General features: G+C 64.6%; 6 protein-coding genes across 6 annotated transcripts; 2 read left to right on the forward strand and 4 right to left on the reverse strand.

The window, feature by feature from the left end:
• Positions 1-7,518: 7,518 nt before the first annotated feature.
• On the forward strand, positions 7,519-11,679 carry PFL1_01442 (uncharacterized protein; the record flags this gene model as incomplete). The annotated part of the gene is made up of 2 exons (XM_007878944.1): positions 7,519-7,892; positions 8,019-11,679. The coding sequence occupies 2 exons, from the start codon at positions 7,519-7,521 to the stop codon at positions 11,677-11,679; spliced, it is 4,035 nt and encodes a 1,344-aa protein (XP_007877135.1).
• Positions 11,680-12,586: 907 nt separating this feature from the next.
• Positions 12,587-13,221, reverse strand: PFL1_01443 (uncharacterized protein; the record flags this gene model as incomplete). The annotated part of the gene is made up of 3 exons (XM_007878945.1): positions 12,587-12,772; positions 12,918-13,056; positions 13,190-13,221. The coding sequence occupies 3 exons, from the start codon at positions 13,219-13,221 to the stop codon at positions 12,587-12,589; spliced, it is 357 nt and encodes a 118-aa protein (XP_007877136.1).
• Positions 13,222-14,003: 782 nt separating this feature from the next.
• PFL1_01444 (uncharacterized protein) lies at positions 14,004-15,129 on the forward strand (the record flags this gene model as incomplete). Its single annotated transcript, XM_007878946.1, has 2 exons — positions 14,004-14,555; positions 14,644-15,129. 2 exons carry the CDS (start codon positions 14,004-14,006, stop codon positions 15,127-15,129), a joined length of 1,038 nt encoding a protein of 345 aa, XP_007877137.1.
• Positions 15,130-16,446: 1,317 nt separating this feature from the next.
• PFL1_01445 (uncharacterized protein) lies at positions 16,447-17,041 on the reverse strand (the record flags this gene model as incomplete). The annotated part of the gene is made up of 2 exons (XM_007878947.1): positions 16,447-16,496; positions 16,606-17,041. 2 exons carry the CDS (start codon positions 17,039-17,041, stop codon positions 16,447-16,449), a joined length of 486 nt encoding a protein of 161 aa, XP_007877138.1.
• A 1,460-nt stretch (positions 17,042-18,501) lies between these two features.
• Positions 18,502-20,004, reverse strand: PFL1_01446 (uncharacterized protein; the record flags this gene model as incomplete). The annotated part of the gene is made up of 1 exon (XM_007878948.1): positions 18,502-20,004. One exon carries the CDS (start codon positions 20,002-20,004, stop codon positions 18,502-18,504), a length of 1,503 nt encoding a protein of 500 aa, XP_007877139.1.
• A 4,239-nt stretch (positions 20,005-24,243) lies between these two features.
• Positions 24,244-26,003, reverse strand: PFL1_01447 (uncharacterized protein; the record flags this gene model as incomplete). Its single annotated transcript, XM_007878949.1, has 3 exons — positions 24,244-24,852; positions 24,965-25,288; positions 25,410-26,003. The coding sequence occupies 3 exons, from the start codon at positions 26,001-26,003 to the stop codon at positions 24,244-24,246; spliced, it is 1,527 nt and encodes a 508-aa protein (XP_007877140.1).
• Between the last annotated feature and the right edge of the window lie 109 nt (positions 26,004-26,112).

Here is a 26,112-nt window from a genome sequence, read left to right on the forward strand (position 1 = left end):
GAACAAGATTGTGGGGCGGCCAACCATCAGCTGATACAGCAGCAATCCAGCTGGACCTACGTTCTATTCGTCCGCCAAGAGTCGAGGGCGCACCGCCGTCAGCCGACGCACCTTTCTGCCGGGCCAACAGCAGCCAGCAGCACCGAGAGCATCAGGCAGGCAGGCAAGCTATTCGCTGCCAGTAGCCAGCATGTTTGGCCAGCAGGCTTCGACGACGATTGCGAAGTTCGACCGAGGATTGCTGTCGGCGTCGACCTGCTTGCTCCTTGCTCGCGCCCAGTCGAGCTCTGGCAACCCATGGCCATCCGTCCATCTGTGTGGACGTCGGAGTCAGACCCGCACCGACGCACGGCGAGCAGCCTCGTCGCGGACATTTCGGTCGACATGGTTCCGAGCCGTTGGGCCAGGCAGCCGCTCGCTGGCTGCGACGCCAACCTGCATTCTGTATCGCACGCACTCGCCATCTTCGGGCAGCTCTATTTCTCCTCTCTTTCGGGCCAAATCTCCAAGGACAGTAGAAGAACGTACGAGCGAGGAAAGGGTCGGAGTTGGCGTCGGGCCAGCCTGGCGATGGCCGTTGCCAGCCGCGTGCCTGCCGGCTTTCCCCCCTTTGACCCCACATCGAGCGGAGCGGGCCCCCAAGATCTCGCCGAGCCAGCATGTCACCTTGGCGCCCCCTGCCGCGTGAGCCCGACTGCCCGACGTCGTCGAGCCAGCTGTCCGGATCTTCTCGATCAGATCAAAACGTTGGCCCGCCTCGTAACGCATCTCGCCACCAAGCACTCTTCTTAGCGCACCGCATCTCGCATGCGACCAGGCCGAGCAGGGTCAGCGCAGGACAGGCTGCCGTGCTATGCTGGATCCCCTTTGCCCGCGGCACATCAACATACCGCCGATAGCCTGACGCCAAAACACGACATAGGAGCGGATTGAATGACTGTCGACGAGCGTCAAGTCTTGAGAAAGACGACGATGGCCTTCACCTTCCAGATCCTCTGGAAAGCTGCGCTGAGTGAAGTCTGACGCCAGGCCCGTGGGGTTGCCGGTGAGCTCGGCCAAACGATGCCAGGCTTGTTGACCAGCAGGATGCGTGCGCTCCGGATGAATCCATACTGGCTCCCTACCTCTAGAGCTCCCGCATCGTCACCAAACAGGTGCAGGTCGCCATTATTGTGCTTGTCGTCGTTCACAGACGATGGCAAGGCGACAAAGGGCTTCATGACAACCTTGGATCTTCTGGCATACCAACTGTACCTACCTAAGGGCGGCACTGTCTGGCTCGACCGCGGCTGCGGCTCAGACCTTGGCGACGCTACCGGAACAAGGGGACATGGCGGGTCAGGGCGGCCACGTACGGATGCAAGTGTGGTGTTTTGGCACTATCGCTGCGCCCCTTCCTGCTCATCTGGCTGGGACGCTGCGCGATCCTCTACGATCGTCTTGAAGATCTTCGGGGTGAGACTAGCACGCTGCGGCGGCTCGTGACGGAGTCGACGGAGCCGCCGCGGCCGTCGAGAGAGGCCCAGACAGGTACTGTACTGTACAGTCCATACATACACAGCGTAGACAGCTTGGAGTCTGCTGCAGAGTGCGGAGCCCATTCCACGCTCGATGGGCCAGCGCGTAGTTACGGTACCTACCCGCGCCGCATGTGGGCCGGTCGGATCGTGATGGTGCAGGCCTGGCCTGACCTGGCCTGGCCTGGCCTGGCCTGGCCTGTCACCAGCGAGCCGGCCGATCCTCGTTCCTCTCCATCTTCTGCTTTCCCCCATCTCCCCCGCTTGCCCCACTCTCGCTTTCGCGATGGGCGCCAGCCAGACTGCTCGGTTGGCAGGCCATTTCTTGGACCCCACACTTTGTGTCAATCCACCGCGGCCGGTAACCTCGACCCTACGCTGGTAGGGTACCTCGGCAATCTCGACGAGTTTATGCGGTCATAGATGGATCGATGCCTCGAGAGTTGAGCCGTGACCTTACGTCCCGCTGCCGTACCGTTCCGCAGGTTCTCGCGGCCGTGTCCATCTACATACATACATACAAGCGGTCGCGGCATAGGGCCAACTGGGCACGGCGATGCCAGTACGCAGCTAGAGGACCAGAGTCTGCGCCAGGCAGGCCCCGTCGCCAGCTCAAGGCTCTCGTATCGCCTCTCTCGATGATGGCCATTGGGTCCACCACAAGTCGGTGACGCTCCACGGTTGCCCTGACGTATGACCGGCGCTCCATGGTCAACGGAACGTACGCACGGAACTCTCGCACAGATGGCGACTTCGGTGCCGTACTCTGTAACCACACCGCCAATCCCACCCAACCAACCGATCCGTTGATCCAGATCGGGCGGCGTCGAGAGCGGCGCAAGCAACAGCCGGCAAAACTTGGCGTACGTGGGTGGGTGCCAGATGTAGGGCGCTCGGCACGGCCTCGGTCTCAGCTCGCACCTACTCGCTCATGGAGGGCGCTGTTGCAGTAGGTCCGGTTCCGCCTGGTTCATGCGTCAGGCTTGACGTACTCGGGACATATACATGTGAAGTGAGGTGAGGGCATCGGCCCCCCTTTGCCATGCCCTCGCACACCGCCGAGGCCGACAATTGACCCGAGCCGGACCGACTCAGGCTCGTCCGCAGACGTTGTGGTGCCCGATCGGAGATGATCCGCTGGCGCTGCTCGTTTCTCGGCCCGTTTCCGACGTTGTGCCCCAACCCTTCGGCTGCTCCCCGACAGGCGGCGGCTTGGCAGACAGATTGCCGTGCCTCTGCGAACCGCTACTATCACCTTAAACCTCAGCATCATAGCATATGTATCGGCACCGACCGGTCGACCCGCACCGTCATCGCGCCGTCTCGCTGTATGGGGGAGCAGCTTGACCTCACCAACTACGCCCATGTCGAGGGTGCAGGTCTCGGACGCAACTTTACGACTCTACTTTTATCCACGCGGTACTGACTTGGATCGCCGCTGCCGCAAAGGGGGCGACCCGTTCCGTCATCGCTGGCGCCGGAGTCCCAGCGGTACCTTTGGCCCCGACGAGCGAGCCAGCGCCACCGACGAGCGTCTTCTCCAGCCCGCGAAGCAAGAGACCAAGACTCGCACAACAAACATTGACCGACCACCACATCGTCGACATCGGAAGTGCGTACAAGCAAGCCGCCGACCCCAGCATACGTTCGGCGTTGCGGCCGAGCCCACGTGGATATCCAGGGGTCTGCCTGCTGGCGTCCCACACCATCGCGACCCCTGAAACCTTTGAGTGGGCCTTGTTTGTCGCCGATGTCCTTCGACGAGCCGATGGGCGAGCAGGGGAAAGCGCTACTTACATACAACAGGCTGCGCGTGCAGCCACCGGGCCGGGCCGGCTCATCCGATCCTGGGCCAGTCCGGACCGTACCCGCCCAACGGCCCCGCCCGCCAAGGCACAGCCTCGACAGAACGCTATCGATGCCAGTCGATATCCGGGCGGCGGTCCTCGCTGGCGCTTCCGTATGCGTGTATGTGTGGCAGCGTCAGGTTGTTGACTGCCGTTGCAGCCTGCGGTTCCCGTCGAGCCGGGCCGCGTTGCAGTAGGTGAGCGTCGCGGCTCCTCGACGGCTAGGCCGGCAACACCAGCCGACGATCGTGCCTGGCCGGCCCCGTTCCCGTCGCTACCGGTAGAGCGAGCGAGCGAGATCCTTAACGCCGTCTCCGCCACGAGGCAAATGATGATGCCGATCAACTCACGCACAAGACGCCAGGCACCTGATTGGACCGTCGCCCCTTGCCATACGGTCTTTTGCGTCTGCCTGCCGGTACGTGTATGTGGCACATACATCCCCCACTGTGCTCTGATTTGAATGTTTCACCGCCATGGAGTGTCAGGGTGAACGTACCTCTTGATGTCGTCTCGTTATCGCACCGCGACTGCCGACTCGGACGTCCAGGGCGACTGCAGGACCTGCGGATCCATACGCAGCGCACGCAACAAACAAACCTCGGCCTAGGTCCACAAAGGTGGGCGTCCCGGTGCCGAAAGGTGTCCGCTCCTGCGTGGTTCGCCGGACGGTGGCGATTCGGCCAGCCCAGGCCTCGACTATGCTCCGGCGGCGACTGGACCGCCAAGACGCTACCATCGGCGGCGTCGCTCTCTGTGTTCCGTTCTACGGAAGGTCATTGGCCTGGCTCATCGGCATGGCAGGCGCGGAGCGGGACGCCGGCAAGCGACCCGTCGGCCAGTCAACAGAAGCACGTTCCTACTGTTCCTTGCCCCTAGGTGCTCGGCCGGCGTCGGCAGCCTAGCCTGCCACTCTTACTCGATTTATGTCTTTATTTCTCCTGCCGAAGAACCACAGACGCCACCGGCAGGTGCTCAGGTACCGTATGTACAGACCACCGACCACCTCCTCGCACGGAGGGTGCCGCCTGTCTCTTGGTGTCGGTACCGTTAGCAGCGAGGACACGGCCCGGCAGACATCCAACACCGGAGCTCAGCTGACCCCGTCAGACCAGGCTTTGGCAGGCCAACTTTGCACAGCGACAGGCCCTCGGTCGCGGGGCGTTGCCCGGTCTGAACAGCCCGGGTGCGAGCATCGCCCGACAGCCTCGCCGGCTACCGTACATACATCGGCACCTCAACTCTGTCCGGCCGTCTTGTACGAAGGATAGGAGTACATAGGAGGGCATAGCGGGCAATTTCCCACCTTGAGATCGCCGCATGCCAAAGTGGCGCCGCTCGGCCTCAACACAGCATCCATCCTAGCCTGAACGTAGACCGGCCTGCCTGTTCGGCCCCCACGCTCTCGCTGCCGAACCCTCAGATAGAACCTAGGCCCAGGCAGTCACAGTAGGAGGGCGAACGGTCGAATGAGGGTCGCCGGCCGTCGTCAAGTCGCCCATATTCCGACGCCCTCCTGCGCGCGGGCCTCTGTAGACACGGGTGGCAGTACCGGTACGTACCTAACTTGGCCGCCCTGGTTCTGCTCTCGTCGGCGAGTGGGCTGCTCTTTGCCTCGGTGTGGACCGCAAACGGGGTTCCCAAGGCGGGGCTCGGCCATGGCTTGCGGGCGGCGATCAGGGGGATGTAGGCGTGGACAGCACGAATTGCAGGTGCCCAACGCCGACGCGCCCACGCATGCAAAAAGGAACAAGGACGCGCACAGCCTGGCCAGGCCTGCCTCTGGCCCGTAGAGTTGGGCAGAAAACAGGACGCGTGCGGACGGTTCGGAAGTCTCGGTGACACACGCCAGCACAAAGGGGGGCTCCCCTCGACCGCACGCACCTCACCATTCCCGAGCTGATTACCGCCAGCTCCGCCTGGCTGCGAGCAAACCAGATGGCAGGCAGGCCAGGCCCGCAATGCCGGTTCACAGCAGCAGAGCGAGCTTAGAACTGCCGTATCGCAGCCCGTCGCCGTGATGGCAGCTACGCTACTCCGCCAAAGGTGCAGAGTGAACAGACCGAGTGATGGGCCTATGTGGTGCCGTTCTCTGTCGTACGCGTCTTGGACCGCCGGCACCACGGCGGCACAATTTGAGTTGTACCTATGTTTGTGTTGGGGGCCGACGAGGCTGGATCGTTCCGCAACGTAACGGTGGCGGTCAGCGATGGTCCAGTACAGAGCGCGGAAGAGGTCTCGAACGCCCTACTAAGACGAGCCACAGGCAGTACGAAGCGGTCTTGCTGATGTGCCAACAAGGATGTGCGCTCGCTGCGCCGCCGCTCGTGCGCTGCAGCCAGGCCAGCAAAGGCCGACGACCCCAAGCCGGTCGGCCATGACCCGCCCGACTGAGCCAGTGGCAAAAATCGACACGGTCGGGCTGGCTCTTTCTCTTGATCGCCGTCTCAATCCACGTATGGCCTTCCTTGGCCGGACCATGCGCGCACCGCAGTGCTCCGTCTCTGCTCGCGCCACTCTACGGTCCTGCCGATGCGAGTTACGACAGCGGGCGAGAGAGAAGCCCGGCGCCATCCATCTGAAGGGGGCTTGGTCGCCTGCCAGCCCTGAGCCTTTGGTTGGCTTGCTCGCCACCGCCGTCCCCAGAAGAGAGCTGGCCGATCGATCTACCTTTGAGCGTCGAGCCAAGGCTGGGCGAGGCGTTGGTCAGACGCCCCACCAAACGCGCATCTGCGTCGGCAAGGCGTCGGGCTGGAAGGCTAGAGCCAGGTGCGTCAGGCTAAGGCCAGTTCCGCGTCAGACTTGAGAACCCTGGCCCGTCGTCAGGGGCCTAGGCCAGGCTAGGGTCCCGCTCGCTTTTTTTCTTTTCTTTGTTGTCTCGATCTTTTTTTGCCGTTGCCTGTGCGCAGGTGCCCGGCCAAGTCACCCGCGCTGCCTGTGGCTCTCTTTCACGCCGCTGTTTTGGGGCCAGGCCTGCCTGCTGGCCACAGCCAAGCGGCGCCCAGCCAGCTGGCGGCTCGGCGGCCTGTCATCGTGGAGGAGGCGCGGCGGCAGAGACGGCGGCAGCAGCAGCAGCAGCAGCGGGGGTCGACGACGCCCTCGTCTTAGGTTGCCCGCCATAGGCAACCAGAGCAGGCAGGGCAGGGCAGGGCAGGGCAGGCAGGCCCACCGGGCATTTCAAAATAACCCTGCCTCGCCCCACCCCACCTGAGCCAGGCGGCCTTGGTTGCCATCCGGATGATCCTCACCTGCCCTCCTCTTCACCAACCCATCCTCTTGCCTTCGTCCACAGCCAGAGCACGGTACAGCACAGTTCAGCACAGCAGACCAGACCACCTCTCCACGACCCCTCTACCAGCAACCGGGCCATAGCATACCTTCATCTTGACCCACCACCACCTCGACCACCCTGTTCCCCCCCTTTGACCTCAGCCCAACCGTCTCTTGCTCACCCCGTCACCCCTTCACCCCGTCACCCCGGTACCATCAGCTCAACCCGTACGACGCCTTGACGAGTCCAACGTCGTACACGCCGGCCCTGTTGCTACGCCCTTTCCACGCCCCGACAGGACAGCTCAGCGGCCTCGATCGACACCGCCCCGCCCCTCTTCATCTCGATCCCGAGAAAAAGGCAACCGCATTTCACTCGATTTGTAGCTGCACCGCAGCCCCACGACCCCACCACCTTGCCGCACGCCTGAGCTTCGGACGCGAGGCACACCTGACCTGCCTCGTACCCGTGCCGCACCACCGCCGCGCCTATACACCCCCTTTCGGTCCCTGCTCGGTCGCTCCGCCCGTCTTGGCAGCACCCCGTCACATTACGCCTTCACCCTTTTGGCGCACAGCCCCGGGCCCAGGTTCCACTCCGAGCAGACCTGGCCCACGCTCGCTCGCCACCCAGCCTGCCGCCTCTCTGTTCATCGCCGAGTGTTGTCCATCGGCCGATTCGCCGGCAGCGTAGGGCAGGCTCGCCCGAGCAGCAGCGCAAGAGCAGCTAGTGCCAGAGTGCGAGGTCCCTTTCTGTCTGCACGGTACACGGCAGATACGGCCAAAGAGGACCGATCGTTCGCGCCTGCCTCAAAAGTGGTCAGCCGCATCACCGTCTTGCGGCCTCCTCCATCCTCTTTCCAAGCTTCGAAAAGGGCGACACCATGCCGGCTCCCAACGCCACCTCACGCTCTCCGCCACCCGCCGCAGCCCAGGCCGGCTCCAGTCGAACCCCATCGCCGCCGTCGCCGTCCTCATCGCTGCACCAGGTCGGATCGCGACAGGCCACACGCACGCGGACTCGCACGCGGCGCAACGTCTCATCATCGCTCTCGACGACGCACCGCATCCCTCACTACACTCACGAGGACCACCCGCTCAGCCCGCACAACCTCGATCGCCATGGCTACCACTCGTTTCGTTGCCTCGGCGTCCCCTTCCACGTCAAGAAGCGGTACACGTTTCTGCGCGAGCTCGGCATCGGCGCATACGGATGCGTGGCCCTCTGCCGCGACGAGGCGCTCGATTGCAACGTCGCGTGAGTGCCCGTTCATTCTGCCGCTCGTCACTGCGACGGTGCCCGCGTGTGTAGCCTGTCCTCTGACGCGCTCCTTCAACCTTCGTCTCGCGCCAACCCTGACACGTCCTGCCCCCTCATGAACAGCATCAAAAAGGTGACGAGGGTGTTTGAGCGCGACGTGCTGGCGAGGAGAGCCTTGCGCGAGGTCGCCATACTCCGCCACATTGGCATGTGCGACAACGTGACCGCGCTCCTCGACTTCGACGCCACCTTCATCGAATTCTCGGAAATCTACCTTGTCCTCTCGGCGAGCGAGGCTGACCTGTCGCAGATCATCCGCTCGGGGCAGGCGCTCTCCGACGCGCATCACCAATACTTTGTCGCGCAGATCCTCCGCGGCGTGCGCTACATGCACGCAGCCAAGGTCGTTCATCGCGACCTCAAGCCGGGCAACCTCCTCGTCAACGCCGACTGCGCGCTGCGGCTGTGCGACTTTGGTCTGGCTAGAGCGTATGCCGACCCGTCATTCGGGGCCGGCCCAGCGCAGCCCTGCGACAACGACGAGCTCCAGATGGGCGAGGCTGACGAGCATGACCCGCTCGAAGGCCGCGATGGACAGAGCCAGGAGAGGGGACCGGACGGCCGCGACAAGGGAACCGCGCATCTCTCGCGCTCGCTCTCGCCGCAGTCGGACCTCAAGCTTCACACGCAGCGCAGGGATTCCAAGGGCAAGCAGCGACGGCTCAACTACCCGGGCGGACCGCTGACCGAATACGTGGCCACCCGCTGGTATCGCGCGCCCGAGGTGATGCTCTGCTTTCGGGAAGGATACGGGCCCGAGCTCGACATGTGGAGCGTCGGATGCATCTTGGCCGAGCTCATCGGTGGACAGCCCATCTTTCCCGGCAAAGACTACGTCGACCAAATCACCCGCATCAACAGCGTCCTCGGCTCGCCCTCGGACTCGGTGGTGGACAAGATTGGCTCCGAACGTGCAAAGACCTACATCAAGGCGCTGCCTCGGATGCCGGCGGTCCCGCTGCAGAACCTCTATCCCACGGCTTCGCCCGAGGCCGTTGATCTGCTCTCGCGGCTGCTGACCTGGGATCCGGCGGAGCGTCTGACCGCCGACGAAGCCCTTCGACACCCTTGGCTCAAGGCGTATCACGAGTCGAATGCCCGCTGGCAGCCGCCCCCCGCCTTCGACAAGTTTGCCGAGGTCGAGTACATCCGCTCCCTGCGCGAGTTCAAGGCCGGCCTCCAGCGAGAGGCGGACGAAGTCAGGCAGGAGATTGAGGCGCTGGAGATGGAGGAGGCCGAGGCCCTCGATGGTTCCAGCACCTCTGCGATCGATGCCGGCGACGGCGACGACGACGACGAGAGGGAGCAACAGCTGGCCCGCGAGTCGACGCAGCCCGAGAATGGCCCCGAGTCGGGGCAGCTCCCCGACACTGACGCCCACGGCGACGTGGCGGGAAATGGGTCGCGGGCAGATGCTAGCCAGAGGGACGACGAGGGACCCAACACGGATGCCGAGCCGCAGCACGAAGGCCACGGCTCGTCCTGCGGCACCTCTGCGCGTTCTTGCAATCTGCCCGAAGCGCTCGCTTCATCTGGATCCTCGGCGGACACCCTGTCATCGACCGAAACGAGCGGCGACGAGGCCGACCCTCCATCACCGCGCAGCCTCGATGGCTGCCGAGTCGAGAGCGCCACCCAGCCCGGCCTTCGCAAAGACGGGCAGCTGGCGCAGGTGCCGTCGTATTTTCGGCTCGGGCATGAAGAGGAAGGACGTCAATCGATCAAACCCCTTCTCGATGACAACAGGCTGGAGCACCGGCTGGTATCGCAGCTGGAACAGCGGTTTCCCATCGATGACGTCTTCGTGCCCGATCAGCTCCTTCAAGTGGCCCAGGGCCTGGTCGAGCATCAAATCAATGCCGCTGCCTCTTCCGCTGCAGCAGCAGAAGCGGCGATGAGCGATCAGACCCTCGGAAGCAAAGGAGCCTCCTTCTTTTCCCCCGGCGGTGGTGGAGTGGACCCCGCATGCCTCGCTGAGGCACCTTCAGATTCAGCAGGTGCAGGTAGTGGCCCGACGATCGAGGGCGGACGAGCGGGCGCGCTCCTCTCCTCGCGCCCGTCGACGGCCGTTGGCAGCGGCGGAACGGGGGCCAGCACACCCTCTCTCGGGCAAGGCCTGCTCGACAACGTTGCTATCGCCCCTGCATCCTCGGCCTCGACATCCGGGCACGGCGTCCAAAGGCACTCCAAGCAGTTGGTCCTCGTCCAAGATGGCCTGCTGCAGTCTTCGGCCGGTCTGCTCGCTCAGATGATAGCGCGCGCAGCTGACAAAGCGCAGCCGACCTTGCTCGTCACCATACTCCGGCATCCAAGCACCTACGTTCGACCTCGAGACATGCGGCATGTCACCTTGCTCGACGGCAGCTCCCGCTCCGACGGATATTGCGAGGAAGATGACGGCGAGGGCCGCAGCGCCTTCGGCCTAGCAAGCTGGAAGGGCGTCGCCCAGGCGGTGCTGGCGAAGCTCGGCCGCATGGGTGCACAGAATCGGCTCACCATCATGATCGACTCGCTTGACACTCTGGTAGAGCAGAGCAGGGATGGCGTCGAGGGCGCGTTCAACCTCGTTCGGACGCTGCTCGGCAAGCTTAGCGCGCTTGGTCGCCTAGTGGTCGGCTTTCAAGGCGACTCGTCATCCACCTCGGCTGCTCTGGTGTCTGCGCTCAACACAAACCTGGTCTGGTCCGCCTCGAACGACGGCGGCGACGCAGCGTCGACCTCGGCCGCGGCAAGCGGCACCATCCTGACGGCCAGGCTCCACGCACCGGCTGTGATGCGCTACATCTACCGCAACTATGGGCTGCGTCCATCGTCGAGCTCGGCCGCAGTGTTCCGAGCCCTGCACCCCTCCGAGGTCTCGGGTGCACGGGAGAAGCTGTCGGACGACACCACGTGGTCTGACCTCGAGGGCATCGGTGAGGGTCACCAAGAGTCCGATGCCGATGCGCGCTTCTGGGAGATCCTGCGCAACACCTCGAGCCGCGGAGCCCTGGGCATCCCTGCGTACGAAGGTGGTGGCGGCACCGCCGGGTGGTGGGCGAATGGCAGCATCGCCGCCGACGAGGTCGAGTGCGTCTTCAAACGCCCCACGCCCTTGGCTTCCCGCTCCGGTCCAACACACGCCGCCACCGTCCACGGAGATCGCATCTGCTTTGAAGACATTGTCGGAGCCGCGGCGCAGGACGGCGAGACGGCCCGCAGCCCCCGAAGCAACAGCTGGGGTTTCCTCGAGCTTCACTACCAAGCACGCAGCGGCAAGGTCTACGAGGAGCTGGTGGGCTGTGTGGTCGAGAGCTCGAGCCACGGGCGCAAGCTTTTCCTTCGGCCGCTCGACATGGTTGACCGACGCGACATCAATCAGGCTCTGCCTCAGCCTGCTCCTCCGGCCCTTCCATCGCAGCCTTCGATTGCCTCGGGCTCTGGACCGGAAGCTGCCACGTCTTCGAGAGCGGCGGGTGCGGACCCGCACGCGTCGATGGTCTCCAGGCTGCCCTTCAACCTCTCAGAGACGGACGCTCAGCGAGCCAGGAGGGAGGACGTCCCGCTCCCGTACGCCTTCTATCAGCATTCGGCGCAGGGCGGTCTTGAAGCGCAGCAGCAACAGCAGCAGCAGCAGCAGCAGCAGGGCATGCGGGGCTCGACGGGCAAGAGCACCATCTTCTTCGAACCAGAGGCGGGAGACGACGAAGACGACGAGGATCCCGACGACGATCTGGACCTGTGATTGTCGAGACTGGCCGGCCGGCAAAGGTCCCTTTCTCCTCGATCCCAAGGAGGGAACGCGGCAACGACAGGGAGGCGGAATGGATACTACACGGCCGACTGCTCATTTTCACCACCCCCTCAACCACACCATGCTTTTAGACATCTGTAGCAAACACTAAGTGCCTTGCCATCCCGCTCCCTCACGCGCATTCTCTCACATCATTGTCCCTCTCCGCACATCCATGCATAATCACTAGCATCGTCACAATCAAGTTTAAGCTGAGCTTCATCGAGCGGCGCTCGACGGCTGACTGGTGGCCTAGGCACATAGGAAGGAACCTCGGGGAGCAGTGGGTCGGTTTCCCGAGAGCGCGCTCTGCTCTTAACGTGGCGCCGTTGGCTGACTACGATGCGTTTCAAGGGAGGGGACTCCGCGCCTCAGGCCCCCTCTTCTCGGTGCCACCTGGTCGGGGCCGGTTCCTGGCCGCCCGATCCGCCTTGAGCCACACGTTGCGAGGAGAAAGACGGGCACGCACGGCTCTGGCTCGGGGTGCCGCAAATCTGGCTGCCCTCGCCCTCGCCCTCGCCCGCGGTGCGTGCTCAGGCTTGATCGGTTCCATCGACGGTGGCACAACGATGCCGTCGTCTGGTCGCTCGACGGCCCTCTTCCGTGCTTCGGGACGACATCTGCAGCGATTCGAGCGCCCGTCTTGCCGTGTCAAGCCAGTTAAAAGGCTCCTCGTTGCGCTGCTGGCTCGCGTGCCATGCGGCATTGGCAAGGCATTCTGCATGTGCGGGTGAATCAGTGGCATCTTCGAGACTACTAAGTTGGGATACTGATACAGTGGTTGGAGATTGGAGCAAGCCTCGGATTGGGGGAGGGGGGCGGGCAGAGACCAGGAGCGGTGCTATGGGGCGGCACGGCTCTAGGGCTTGATGCCCTTGGCCTCGAGCGTCTTTCGGTCCTCCTCCTCGAGCATCTCGTCGATCTTTGCGCCGCGCGAGGGCTCGTTGCCGTGCTCGCGCGCGGCGTCGGTGGGCTTCTCGTCGTCCTTTGCCTTCTCGCGCTGGGCCTCTTCCTTGGCCTCCTTGCCGGCCTGGGCGAGCTTGTTCTGTGCATGCCACGGTCACGGTGAGGGGAAGAAGGGGCGTTGGGGCGACAAAAACGAGATCAGCAAGCGGTCCCCTGTCATCGTACGGCAGCCGGTCGCACGGGGTAGAGTGGAGTGGGAACAGGGCGGCGGGGGGGACACGCACCTTGATGCTCTTCTCGTCGCGCGAGTCGAGGTTGAGGTGGCTGTTCTCGACGCCCTTTTCGTGGTTCTTTCGGTCGTCGTCGTGGTGCATGCCGACGTCCGGGTTAGGGCCGGAAGCGTTACGCTGGTCGCCGTCCTCGCTGTGGGTCGGCGGGCATCGAGAGTATCGTGTCGCAGCGCGGTGGAAGGAGCCGTCAGCGGACGAACTGCTGGCTGCGCGACAGAGGGCGCGAAGCCCGGGGGAGACACCGGCGACGAAGAGGGCCTACTCACGCGTGGGTCTCGTACTTGGCGATGGTCGACATGATTGGGGCTAGTTGTATAGACGAGGGTGTTGGGCGTGGTCAGGGGAGCGATGATGGTGAGTTGTAGAAGGGAGAAGAGGGATAGCCTTGCCGTCGATCCGAGGTTACATACGCCGTGGGCAGGCACGTCGATCACCTTGTCCGCACATCGAAGGCGAGCGAGCCTTGGTGCGCTCACACGACGAGGCAGAGAAGAGGGAAGAGTGGCATGTAGCACAACGTCACAGCCCTCTCACCTCGCCGCATTGTCCGCCGGCTTGGCTTCAAGGCCCCAGAGGAGGAGCGGCCAGGCTGTAGGGCTTGGGCCTGGCCTGGTCTGGCCTCGCTGCGTCGCCTGCTGAAGGCGCCGCGGGTCGAACCGTCTACCGTCGATGCTCGAGGCCAGACTGCAAGGCTGCGCTGCGGGCTTCTGCCTGGCCAGGCAGGGCCAGGCAGGGTCCACGGCCGGCCTCTTGGCTTTGTCGCGCTTGCATTCGCATTTCGTCACCTTGCCTGGCGACCCATCGCCGATGCCAGCCGATCAGCGCACGCCATCTTGTGCGCCCGATGGATTTTCGTGGTCGGCGTTCTGCGCACAGGCCCTTGCTTGCTCGAGCTCGACTCGACTCGACTGGGCCCTGGCCGAAGAAACCGCCAGCGCTCTCCTGCCCGCGCTCGCTCGCTCGCTGGCTTGCTCTCTCTGGCAGGCCAGCCCAGCTCCCACCCGCCTGTGCCCCTGTCCTCCTTCCCCTCGACATTGCCCCGGGCCTCGTCCTCGATAGGCACAAACGCAAGCGCCCGTCATGTCCAGCCCTCCGACAGAGAGCCAGGCCACCGTCTCGCAAGAGCAACAACATGCGCAGCAGCAGGCCGAACCGCCACACCAAGCCCCTTCACCCGCCCCTCCAGCCGTCGAACTGACCAAAAAGGAGAGCGAGCTGCCTGCTCCAACTGAGACCGCCCACGACGACGCCACCGCCGCTGATGCTGCTGCTGCAGATGTTGCCGCCCCCGCTCCGACGCCGGAAGAAGCCGCAGCCGCAGCTGCAGCTGCCGGCAAGGCTGGCAGCAGTGCCAAGCGAGGAGGCGCAGCGCCTAGAGGAGGCGGCAGGGGCGGCGGGCCCAACCAGTACCTCAACCCCGCCCGCCACCTCACGGGCGGGCCGGCGCGCGAGAAGCTCTCGCAGCAAGAGCTCGACGCAAAGATGCAAAAGGCGCGCCTCCAGAACGAGGCCATCCTCAAGCGACGCGAGCTCGTCGAAAAGGACAAGGACCAGTACTCGGCCCTCACCGAAAAGGAGCGACAGGAGCGAAAGGAGAGGGCCAGAAAGGCAGTAGAGGACAAAAAGATCCAGGTGAGTCGACGCGCGGGTGCATATCCACCCCCCCTCCCATCCGCTGACCATGCTCGCGTTCCTCGCCCCTCTGCATCGCCCGCCGCAGCTCGCCATCGACGAGGAGCGCAACAAGAACCGCGAGCGCAAGCTCGAAAAGGTCGACCGCCGGCAGTGGGACTCGGAAAAGGCGGGCGACGAAGCGCTGTGGCAGACAAACTACCGCGAGTACTCGAGGCACAGCGGCGGTGGCGGAGACGAACGAGGCGCCGGACGCGGAGGACGAGGCCGTGGCGGCGGGGCCGGTGCCAGCGGACGGGGGCGTGGTCGAGGTGGTGGCGGGAGCGGGAGCGGGAGCGGAGCTGCAGCCGGCCCAAATCAAGGGCAGAGGAAGCCACAGCCGAAGACGGTCGACCTCAAGGACCAGGTACTCTTCCCGGCGCTGCCCTCGGCCGCTCCCAAGGAGGACAAGCCAAAGGACGGCGCTCCGGCGAGCAAGGCCGATGCTGCAACGACCAAGGACGATGCAGCGGCAGCGAGCAAGCCCTCGTCGACCCCGCCAGCTAGCACAACAGAGCCCGCCAAGGCAGAGTGACGCGGCGTATAAGCACTTTCGCACTGCCACCGCGGCCAGCATCGTAGACGTACCCACCCGCAATCTCTGTATACCACGAGGCAGCCGATCGCTGCGTCGAATCAAAGCATCCTCCAAGCCCGATTTGACCGTCCGAGGCCGATGCTTGTCCCTGCGTCTGTGTCCAGTTGTTGGCGCGCAGTGGCAAAACATGGCAGTGGTCGGATGGCTTCATGCCGATCCGATGCGAGCGAGAAGGAGGATGGGCGAGGCGAACGTCTGTGCAGGACTGGGTGCCGAGGCAGGCATGAGGGGCCAACAGCGGCGGCGGATGCACGTACTCGTCGAGCACGCCCATCGTTGGGTACGCCAAACCTGACACGCAGCGGGAGCCGTTGCGGTTGCGGTACGGCAAGAGCCAATCGGGTGCCAGCAGAGATGAGGCGGCATGGCCTCGGCGGCGCCGAGCGGCGCGGCGCGAAAGAAGCTTAGTTCGAGAACATCCGGATGGCATCGGTTTGAGCGACAACCCACGCGTCGAGCAACTGGCTCGCACTTTGCTGGCGGGTTTGGGGGCGGGGGCATGGTCGTTGGTCGGTGCCTCGGAGAGGGAGTCATGACGTGGAAGGGAGAGGGTACGAGCCATGTCGCTATGGCGCATGCTGGAAAGGGCGAGCAGTGAAGACGATGCGCATCGTCTCTCCGGCGGTCGCGGTGGCGGTGGCGGGGGGAAGGGAGGAAAGGGAGGAAGGGAGGAGCGAGAGGACAGGGCGATCGATGGCCGAAGGGCGATAAAGGAGACGCGCACGCGCACGCGCGACGACCCTAGACCCAGAGCTGGACGAACCGCCGAGCCGCGCTTTGGATACTTGCCTGACCCCACCCACCGAGCCCATCGTCTCTGCTTCTCGTCAAGGCCCTCCGTCGGTCAAGACGTCCACGGCTCTCTCGGAAGAAAAAGGGTCTTCGATGGGTCGCGCGCCGGCAATCGAACCGCATCGTCAGGAGTCGTCGTCTGGTCGGTCGAGCAGCGGTGGGAACACTTGGCTTAGAAGCACACGACGACACGAGCTAGCCGGCTTGGCTGGCTGCCGGAATGGCGGCGCGGGGGAAAGGTGGGCTTGCCAAACAGGCGAAAGAGGGAGGGTCGTACTGGACAACAGAGGCGACGGAACGCCATCGATCCCGGGCGCGCTTGCCCGCCTGGGGATCGAGTCATGTCAAGTCAGGGCCGAGCTTCTTGCAGCTGCATCTTGCTGCCTTGTCGGCATCGTCGGCAGCTTCTCACTGGCAGCTTCTCACTGGCAGCTCGGGCCGAGCGAGGGACGTCAGGCCGCCTCAACCGAAGATCGTGAACTGGCCGAGACGGGTCCAATTGATGTCGCTCGCTGCATTTCGCGGGCGGGGCGGGCCGGAACCAGCAGCAGTGGGGATGATCAGGTCAGTCACGCGGTTCGAACCTCGGGCTTTGAGGCAGCTGGCAGGATCGGGGCTCACCCTTCAGGCCGAAGCCTTCGCTCTGTCCGCTGTTGAGCTTGCTCAAGAACGAGGTGAAGTCCGCCAGCTGGTACGACGAGCCCGGGGCCCGGGCGCAGGACCACGACCTGCCTCCGAGCGTCTGGGGTGTGTGGGCCCCGCTGAGGCAGCTCGAGGCGCAGCCGTAGCGGGGTAGCCAGTCCGCTCCAGTGTCGCGCTGCCAGTTGATGGTCACCTCGTCCTTTTGATTGCCCGAGGTGATCCTCCAGTCCGAGTTGCCGCTGTAGCAGAGGAAGATCTGGTTGGCATGCAGTGCGGCCACCATGCTGTGGCCCGCATCGATCTTCCAGGTGCGGGCGAAGTCGGGGGCGCCACCAAAGCGCTGGGCCGAGCCGCCCGGGATGGCCGAGGCGACGAGGAGGACGAGGCAAGCAAAGAGCTTGACAAAGGGCTGCATCGTGATGCGAAGCTGTTGTGGCAGTCTGAGTTTGGGGGGGGGGGGGGGGCAAGATCAGTGCAAAAGGCAGGGATGCGGTGCGATCGTAGACGTGGGTTGGATGGTGTGAGGGGCGGGGTGGAAGGGAGTGCAGGCTACTCTTATAGGTCCTTGCCGAGCCGCAACGCTCGAGGGCGACGGCCAAGGGCCATGCTAGGAGACAGCAGCGACGAGTAGCCAGCTGTTCACAGCGCGCACGCTGCACTTCGAGGAGGACCTTGGTGACCGGCCATTCCCTGCGGCGGGCCTCCGCTGCCCCACCTTCGGCAGGCTTTCCGATGCACTCTCTGAAGACGGCGACGAGCACGGCTGGCACGTCCGGAGGACATGAAGGGCTTCGACATGCCGAAGGACTCGGGACGAATGGAGGAAACGGATGCGACCGAGTGAGAGAGGACCGGCTAGGCTCGTCTAAGAAGCCACTACGGCTGCCTTTCCTGGTGGGGTCGCGGCTATCTTTGCTGGCGGGGCCGCGCCCGGTGGCTTTCGGATGACTCTCCTGGTCTAGAATGGCTCTGCTTCCATGTGGGTCGTCGTAAATGAAGCTGGTGGGAGGCACATGAAGCCGACGTGGAGATGGGCGTCTGGGCGGGCAAGTCATATGTATGCATACGGAGAGCAGGGCAGGATTGACGGGGAAGAGGCGGGAGCAGGTCATCGACCCACTTCCGACGAGGTTGGCCGGCCAGCTGGCGGGACCTCGAGTCAGAAGTGGGGCTTGTCAGCTCACGGCGAGACGCCACGGCGAGTGCGGCGTGATGCAGCGACAGAAGGACTCGGTACCGAAGAGCGGGTGCCAGAGGCGGAGGTCGTCGATGGTGATGGTGGCGGTGGTGAAGAGCGGAGCCCGGCTGCAGGCTCGCGGCAGCAGCTGCGCAAGGAAAAGTGGCCGCCGCCTGCCGTGCGTCAAACGACTGCGACTCAGCAAAGTGGCCGGGCAGCAGAAGCAAGTGCAACCTCTGAGGCCACGTTGAAAGGGCAGGCTGAGAGCCCATCGAGGCCAGCATCCCCCCTTCCTCCAGCTTCCACCAAATCGGCTCAGCACCGAGCACAGGAAGAGACGATGGCGACAGCCTTGAGCGCCTCTGTGGCAGTCACGGGCACAGACAGACGAGCACCGCGCCGGCGGTCTCCTCCAACTGCATCACGCTCTCTTGCTTCGACACTGCGCTACGGACGATGCGTTGATGGTACAGCTTGTACAATTACAGGAGGAAGCGTCGCCTCGGGACGGCGTCTATGAGGCGTGCTGGACGCGGATACCGTCGTACAGCCGCCGCGACAAAGACCTAGCGGATGGGCTCGCGCACAGCATGCTCGCGCGAGGGTATGGGTGTTTGCAGACGACGAAGGCGATACCGTCGAGCTGCGGGCCAGGCCGGCATCTCGGACGACGTCGTGCCTGGCAGGGCCGTCACGTCTCAGCGCTGCTGCTGAGCCGCGACCGGCTTGTCGGTCCTCAGCAGCGTCGGAAAAGCTCGCGCAGAATCGTCGACGCTCTCCGGCGCCGCAGCCAGGCTGCCGTCCGCACCGGGCGGGTCGCCGAGGAAGAACGAGTGTCCGCCGCGCTCAAAGTCAAACGACGGCGCGAGAAAGTCGGCGTCGCGGACAAAGGCAAACTCGCCCGCCGGCGCCGTGTCGCGCAGCAGCTGCAGCGTCTCCTCGCCGTCGAGCTCGAGCGTGTGCTTCCTGCGGTGCGCCTCGGCGCTGAGCGGCGCCTCGCCGATCCGATGCGTGTATGCGCTGCCGGTACCGTCCTCGCCAATCAACGACGCGTCCTGGATCCGGAGGTGCGACGACAGCAGCGCAAACGTGTCGGCGTCGAACGAATCCGACAGCGACCTCTGCGGGATCAGCGACTCGGCCCCGGAACCTGCCGACAGCCCCGAGTCAACCTGGAACGAATTCCGATGGCTCGACTGCGCGGGCGACGACAGCGAGCTCGGCGGCAAAAGCGGGTTCTGGCCCAGCTCGGCGAGATTGAATGCGCTCAGCAGGTCCCTGGGCACCTCGAGCTTGACAAAGCTGGGATCCTCGCGGCCCGACCAGCCGGCCCACGAGGATGCGCTCCACTGTGGAGCCATGGCCGTGTCCTTGAAGGGCGAGGGCGCGTCCGACAGCGTGAGCTCGGAGTGCGCGCTGCTGCCGGCGTCCGAGGACCGCTCGAGGTTGGACAGGTCGACGTGCGGCGCCGGAAAGCTCGTCATCTGGCTGGTGGCCGAGTCTGGCGGCGGCGGTGGCGGCGAGACGCGCACGTTGGCGTTCATGGGCCGAGGCGTGCTTGCGGCGGTGCCTGTCGACGCGCTAGGCGCGGGCCGCAATGCCGGAGCAGCCATGGTCATGGCATGGTGCGGCTGGGCGGCGGGCAGTGATGCGAGGTGTGCCGCCGTGCTGTGGTTGGCGAGGAGCTCGAGCTGTCGGCTGAGGTGCTGCACCCTCTCCTCCTGCTGGTGATGGTAGTTGATGCTGGCCCTGACTATGTCGCCCTTTGTGGGCTTCTTGCCCTGCACGAGCGCCTCTTGCAGCTGCGGGATGAGGCAAGCGAGTTCGTTGAAGCGCTCGTTCATTGCCTCTCTGCGCTCCTTTTCGACGGTGCTGTGGCTGGCCTTGGACGAGGGCGAGAGCTCGCTGCGCCTCTTGCGCTTGGCAGGTCTGGGCTGCGGCGTCGACGCAGACGCCGAGCCGGGCGAGTCGGACGCAACGGCCGTGGCCGACGGGATCGCGGTCGTGTTTGACAAGGATGATGAGGCGGCGTCGGGGCGTTGGGTGCTTTCTTGGTCAAGGAGGCGCGCCGCGCTAGGGCCGGGGGATCGACCTCTTGTGCTGGTGTTGGTGTTGGTGCTGGTGCTTGCTTCCGACGACGGCGTCGACCGCGACGAGCTCGAGGGGCGTGAGGCCGGTAGCTTTTTCTTGGGGGCTGCCATGATGCTGCTGCTGCGGTTGGTGGGGAGGGGTCCGAAGGGAGCGGGTTGCGGACGAAATGAGGTGTGCTGTTGCTGCTGTTGCCTTGGAGCTTATCAGTGGGGGGCTATGATTGCGGGCCAAGGCGAGAGCGTCGGTGGCGTGAACGATGGGATAGGCAGACAGGGGGCGGAGAGCGACCGGGTGGCGAAGGAGGATGTGGTGGTGGTGGTGGTGGTGGTGGTGGTGGTGGTGGTGGTGGTGGTGGTGGTGGTGGTTGAGAAGAGGAAGGACGGGTCAGGGGGGCGGGGGATGGCTGGCAGATGAAGGAGGCTAGGGGACGAGCGGTGGCCAATGCCGCCGTCTTTGTCGGATGATCCGCCGCGAAGCCAGACCAGCTCGAGGCGCCGAACGTGCGTAGCATCGTCCTCCCAACCTAGGCTAGCCTGGCCTCTAGCCTACCCTCTGCCGGCATGGCATCCTGCCTGCCTCTTGCCTGGCTGCATCTGCCTGCCTGTCTTGCTCTCTCCTCTGTGTGGCTGCAGCCGCTGCCGGCGAGCGAAGGTACGGTTCGGTGGTTGTGAGGCGTTGATACTCCTTGGCTGCCCCTATCTGCAGCTGGCCTCTGTTCCGCCGCCGCTGGGTCCTTGCTTTGTCTGCGCCACCCAGCCTAGCTCAAAGCACCACAACGCAGCCAAGCAAACAAGGCCGCTAGTCACGCACCAGGCCAGGCGAGGCTAATCAAGGAGCCAGCCAGCCCTTTTGAAGCCAGCCCTGTGAAGCCAGCCTTGCTTGCCGCGTTGCTGGGCGGTCGGACCTGCTTTGGCCCATGAATAGCGGCGCCGGACGGCGGACGGCGGACGGTGGACGGCGAAGGGCGAAGGGCAGCTGAGGCCAGAGCCAGGGCCAGGGCCAGAGAGAATTGGCAGCTGGGCTCGGGCCCCCTTTCCCTCCTCGCCAGGTCGAGGCACGGAGCTTCTGAGCGCCCGCCCGACGGGTTATCGTGCGTTGCGGATCGCACCGTATCGCATGGCAAGCAGCAGCCAGCCGGAGGAGGTGTGCGCGCTGTTCCGCCTCCTGCTTGCCTGCTTGCGAGCTGGCCCATGCCAACCCCCCGTACGCCGCCACCACCTCTATTTTCGTGGAAGCGAGGGCGCAGAAGAAGGTCAGGTCAGGCAAGGAAGCGGGCGGCCAAGTCGAGCGTCAGTCAGTCGAGCAGCGCCAGATCAGAGAGCGCGCGCTAGCCAAAGCCCCGCCTGCAAGATGCATGCAAGGCCCCCAGCTGCACGCTGCATGCATGAACCCAAAAGCGCGGTCAAGTCGCTTGGCCTGGGCTAGGCTGGCCTAGCTTGTGGCCTCTGAGGCTGGCCGGTCTGGCGATTCGACCCTCGCGGCGCTGGCCTGCCTTCGCTGTGGATATCCAGCCAGGGACATGGGGCCCACGTCAAGTCAAGACACAACCACCAGCAGGCGGACGGGCGGGCCCAGGCGGGTCAGCCACACGGTTCGGTTCCACGGCACGCTGCGGTCTGTGCCCGCCGTCTCTTGCCGGCCTGCCTGCTGATTATCGTCGCGGCGCCTCTCCAACGAGCAGCTGCTGAGCTTGCGAGATGGTATCGGTGGCCCTCCCGACCGAAGAGAGCTGGGCGTTCCAGAGATGATCGCAACGGCGACGACAGGGGGGCGGGGGCCCAGGGGCTTGTCTCTCCCCAGCCTCCCTTTCTCGATCCGACACGGGCTGGCACCCCTGCTGTACCTCCGGTCGTCTTGCTTCTGGCGCTCTCGCTCGCTTGTCTGCTGGAAGCGAGGGGGGCCTCGGAAAGGAGCAGGCCAAAGGGGGGCCGACGGTCCCGTCCCTCCCTCGTCTTGGACCGGGGGGTTTCATCATGAACATTCGCAATTCCCCCTAGCCTGCCTCGCAGGTCCGTTGAAAGGGCATGCTGCTGCTGCAACAAGAGGCCCGGGGGTCACCACGCCAGAGGGCGGACCGACCGACCGTATGACCGGCAGGACAGCGGACCAGTTGCCGCTTCCTACAACTGGACCAAAGGCAGCTAGACCAGTCAGGCTAGGCAGGCTAGGGCAACGAGGAGGATCTGCGCTGCGCAGCCCTGCAGCAGTTCACCTGCTCCGCTCTCGCCCACGCCGCCGCCGCCGCCGCTGCCGGCCGCCGCTGGACCCGAAATTTGCCACACGGACTGCCTCCCCTCGCCTACCGCCCTGCCCTGCACTCCAGTACGTACGTATGTACGGTGGAACGTGAGAGGTCGGTCGAATGGGCACCGGCATCGGCCCAACGTGCGGTCCTCACGGCGAAGAAGATGACGACGACGTCGACGGCGGTGGCGGCGGCGGCGGCGGCGGCATACGCCGGAAAGCTGGGAAATCGCTTCATCGGATAGCGTGCCTGCTCCGTCTCGCCTGGGCATCCGAACGAGCTCGCAATCAACCCGGCTGCCCGGCCTCATCCTGGGGCACGCACGCCAGAGGAGCCCGGTGGTGGTGTCGAGCTGTTCGGCGCCGTCGGCGTCATCTCGCAAGCTCCATACATCCATACGACGGTCAGCGGCCTGGCAGGTTGCACTGCAGACCGACTTCGGTCTGCAGGAGGATGACGGCAGCCGAACGGTAACCCTCGACCCCCGCATCCCTTTGTTGAGCATCCCTAGCTTGGCCTCGCCTGGTCTAGCCCACCTGGGCGGCATCGGACAGCCGTCGGCTCGGTCCTGTCGACAAAAGGAAGGGTCGCCTTATGTAGCTTAGCTTGCTTGTGCCCTTTCTGAGATGGTCATGAACCTGGCGGCGGCCGTCATCGCCGCAGCGGAGAGCGAGTCCCGTCGCAACTGTCCCAGCAGGGGATTGACCATGACCGCACGACCCGGACCGACCATCTGTCGACGCCACCCCGATTGTCCCGCGCCAAGCCTCAAGGCAGGAAAGAAGCAGGTTTGCCGTCGAAACAACCTGTGCTCCTTTGGTGAAGATTTGGGGTCCAGTTGATCTATCGCTTTCCGCTGAGCGCCGGCCGGCTTCTTTCCCTTTGTGGCGCAGGAGCAAGAGAGATAAGCTGCAACGGCCGGCATCTCGTCCTTGGCATACTCACGGTATTGCGGCGCACTCACCCAGCCTGGCTCGCTGCCTCTTTGAGAAAAGGTAGATAGATGGACGGCGTCCGCGTCTGCCGGCAAATGAGATCCAAGGGTTGCGCTGACCAGTGCCGCATCTCGAGAGGTGCCCGCCTGATGGATCCGAGCAAGACCGGCAAGCGCGGCGGGACCCGTGCCCCCGTATCTGCCTGGATCCGGGTAGTCTGACAAAGAGCGAGCGATGGGTACAGCACCTCTTGCGCGCTCCCTAGTCTGTCATTTCGGCGATCAAAGACGGTCGATGAGGCGAGAGAGGCAAACGGCTCGTAGGAGAGAGGTCAAGTCATGGTCGGGTGTCACCTCGAGTCGTCCCTCTTGCCCACGTCACAGCTCAGAGGGTCGGACCGTTGCAAGCTGCGATACGAGCACTTGCTGACCCCTGATTGCCCCGCCAGTGACAGAGCGGTCGGCACGGCTGCGGGTGCCGTTGCGCTTTGCCCAGAGGTTCGGCTGGACGTGCCAGATAGCGCTCGGCAGTGACTTCGCTCATGACCGTCGAGCTCGGACGGCAAGCTGAAACCCCAGCTGCAGCAGCAGTGGTACCGTAGCGCAGCGGCTAGTCGGGCCTAGCCCCGCACTGTGCTTCGTGGAACTGATGGTGCTAGGAGCGTGACCCATGTCGAGAGAAGGAAGGATGGCACCCGACGGTGCGTAAATTGCCACTTGGCCAAAGAGCCGAAGGAGTCAAGAGAGTGTTGGTGCGCGCTTTGTGCTGGTCTGCGTCGCTCGTCCCTCTTGGCCTGCACCTCACCCACGCTACCGCACTTGACTGGGAGCGCACGAGCGGCGCTCAGCATTGATCAATCAAAGGAAGGTACTCACCGGACCGTCATGGCCGTGCCGCTGCACCCGCTGAGCCCTCGTCTGAGCCGGGTTTCGCTCGGTCGCCTCTCGTACGGGCGACGGCAGAGAAAGTGGCAGGACGGGGCTCGAGTCCGCCGATGGGCAGCAGCAAGCAGATCGGCTCATCATGGCTCGTCATCGGGCGAGAGGAGCGGGATCCGTGGCATGGTAAGCTGTGGTGATTGCGTCTAGAGGTCTGTCTATGTTGTGCATGTCGCGCGCGGTCGCGGTCCCTTATCTCGAGCTCACCGGCCCGCGCATCGCCCCGCCGCCTCATTCCTTGTCGCTATACGGCGGGCTCGGGAAGCTGTTCCTGGGATCGTGGACGTAGCTCCTTACCATCCTGGGCGGCTGGTAGGGCCCCGCCTGCGCGATCCGGTCGTAGAGGTCCTGCTGATGCTGCCGCTGCCTCTGCTGCTGCGTCATGGGCATTGCCGTCGCCGCCGCCGTCGGCGCCGTCGTCGAAAAGGCTGTCGAACGGACCTGCCGTGTCGGCAGAACGCCTTCGAGCTCCTCGCCCTCGCGCCTCCGCATCTTGCCCTCTGCCTTGTCGACCTCGTCGCGCGTCTTGGCGTCGGTGTAGAGCCAGAGCCCGGCAAAGGTGAGGACGATGCCGACGAGCTGGAGGAAGCGCACCTGCTGGTGGAACCACACCAGCGCGAGGATGATGACAAAGATGCGCTTGAGCAGCGAAGCGATCGAGTACGTCACTGGCGAGACGAGCGAGAGGATCGAAAAGGCGAGGATGCTCTGCAGCGAGTAGACGATGCCGTTGCCAAAGATGAGCGAGAGCGTCTTGAACGTCGAGGCCGCGGCCGGGTCCGGCGTCGATGCTGCAAAGAGAGCGTGCGAGTCGTAATACAGCACCACCGGCAGCATCAGCTGCGGCCAGGAGGACAGCAGGAGGGGAAGCGCCCAGAGCGGAGCCGGTCAGCACGCGCATGAAGGCAGAAAATGGTGGCAGCCGTCAGCATGCTCGCTGCCAAATACCCACCACCGCAGAGCAGCCACTGGCATAGAAGAGCACGTTGAGCTTGTCCATCTTGGCGTCGTCGGAGCGGAGGCCGAGCTCACGCTCCTGCTTGGCCTTTTCGCCCTTGCGCAGCAGCTTCTTGCTGTAGATGTTCTGCGCGACAAAGACAAAGGTGGAGCCGAGGGCGGCAGTGAAGCCGACGATGTCGTCGGCGCTGAACGAGAAGCCGGAGCAGGCCAACATGACGCCGAAGGTGAGCGGCGCGAGGGAGAAGTAGGTCCGGGACGAGTAGCTGACGCCAAAGAGGTAGGTGTAGGAAAGCACCGTGAAGAGCGGGGAGAGGGCCTGGGGCGATCGATGCGCAAGAGTGAGGGGCGGCGAGCAGAAAGGAGGGGACAACTGTTCGTCAGCAGGAGAGCCATGCCCAGCGGGGTCTGAACTTCGAGAGGACCCTGGGCGGACGCACCTTGATCGTGTGGACCGTTGCTACGGGCACCCTGCTGATGGCGAGCGAGCTGAATATGTGACCGACGACGCCAAAGACACTGAGGCGGCCGACCTCCATCACCCTCGCCCAGCTGGGCTTGACAATTGTCGTCATGGCAAAGCCGCCGAGGAGGCGCCTCGAGCCGCAGAGGCCGGCGAAGAGGTGTACAAAGATGAACTGGATCATGGTGAGCGTGACCGGGTATGGAAAGGGCGGCGCCATGGGCCGTTGCGAGTCGGGAAGCGCCTTTTGACGAGGCGAGAGCGAGAGGAGCGCCTTTGCCAGGTTGGACGAGAGCGCCGATGATGTATACCATGCAAGGCAGCCGAGCACGAAGAGCACGGTGGAGCGCGATGGCAGCGTGAGGCTGATCGAGGCGGCGGAGCGGGTGCGGGGCCGGGCGGCATGGTGCGGTGCGTCAAAGAGCGAAGGCCTGCCGAGGGTGGCGCGGTGCTTTGCTGCGTCGTTGCTGCGAAGGGAAGTGGGCAGGCGGCTGCCGGACGCTGGCAGCAGTACCGGGGGCACGATCCGGCGTGCGCTGTCCAGCAGGCCGCCGAGGGTCGTTGAGGGCATTGTCCAGCAAGAGCACCCGAGAATGTGATGGGATGCAACGGAAGAGCGAGGCAGCGGGAGGGGAGGATGGAGGCTGGTCGTGAGGATGGGCCAGGTGTCGCTCGGTCGC

This window comes from Pseudozyma flocculosa, assembly GCF_000417875.1.
Source record: "Pseudozyma flocculosa PF-1 unplaced genomic scaffold scaffold00003, whole genome shotgun sequence".
NCBI classification, from domain to species: domain Eukaryota; kingdom Fungi; phylum Basidiomycota; class Ustilaginomycetes; order Ustilaginales; family Ustilaginaceae; genus Pseudozyma; species Pseudozyma flocculosa.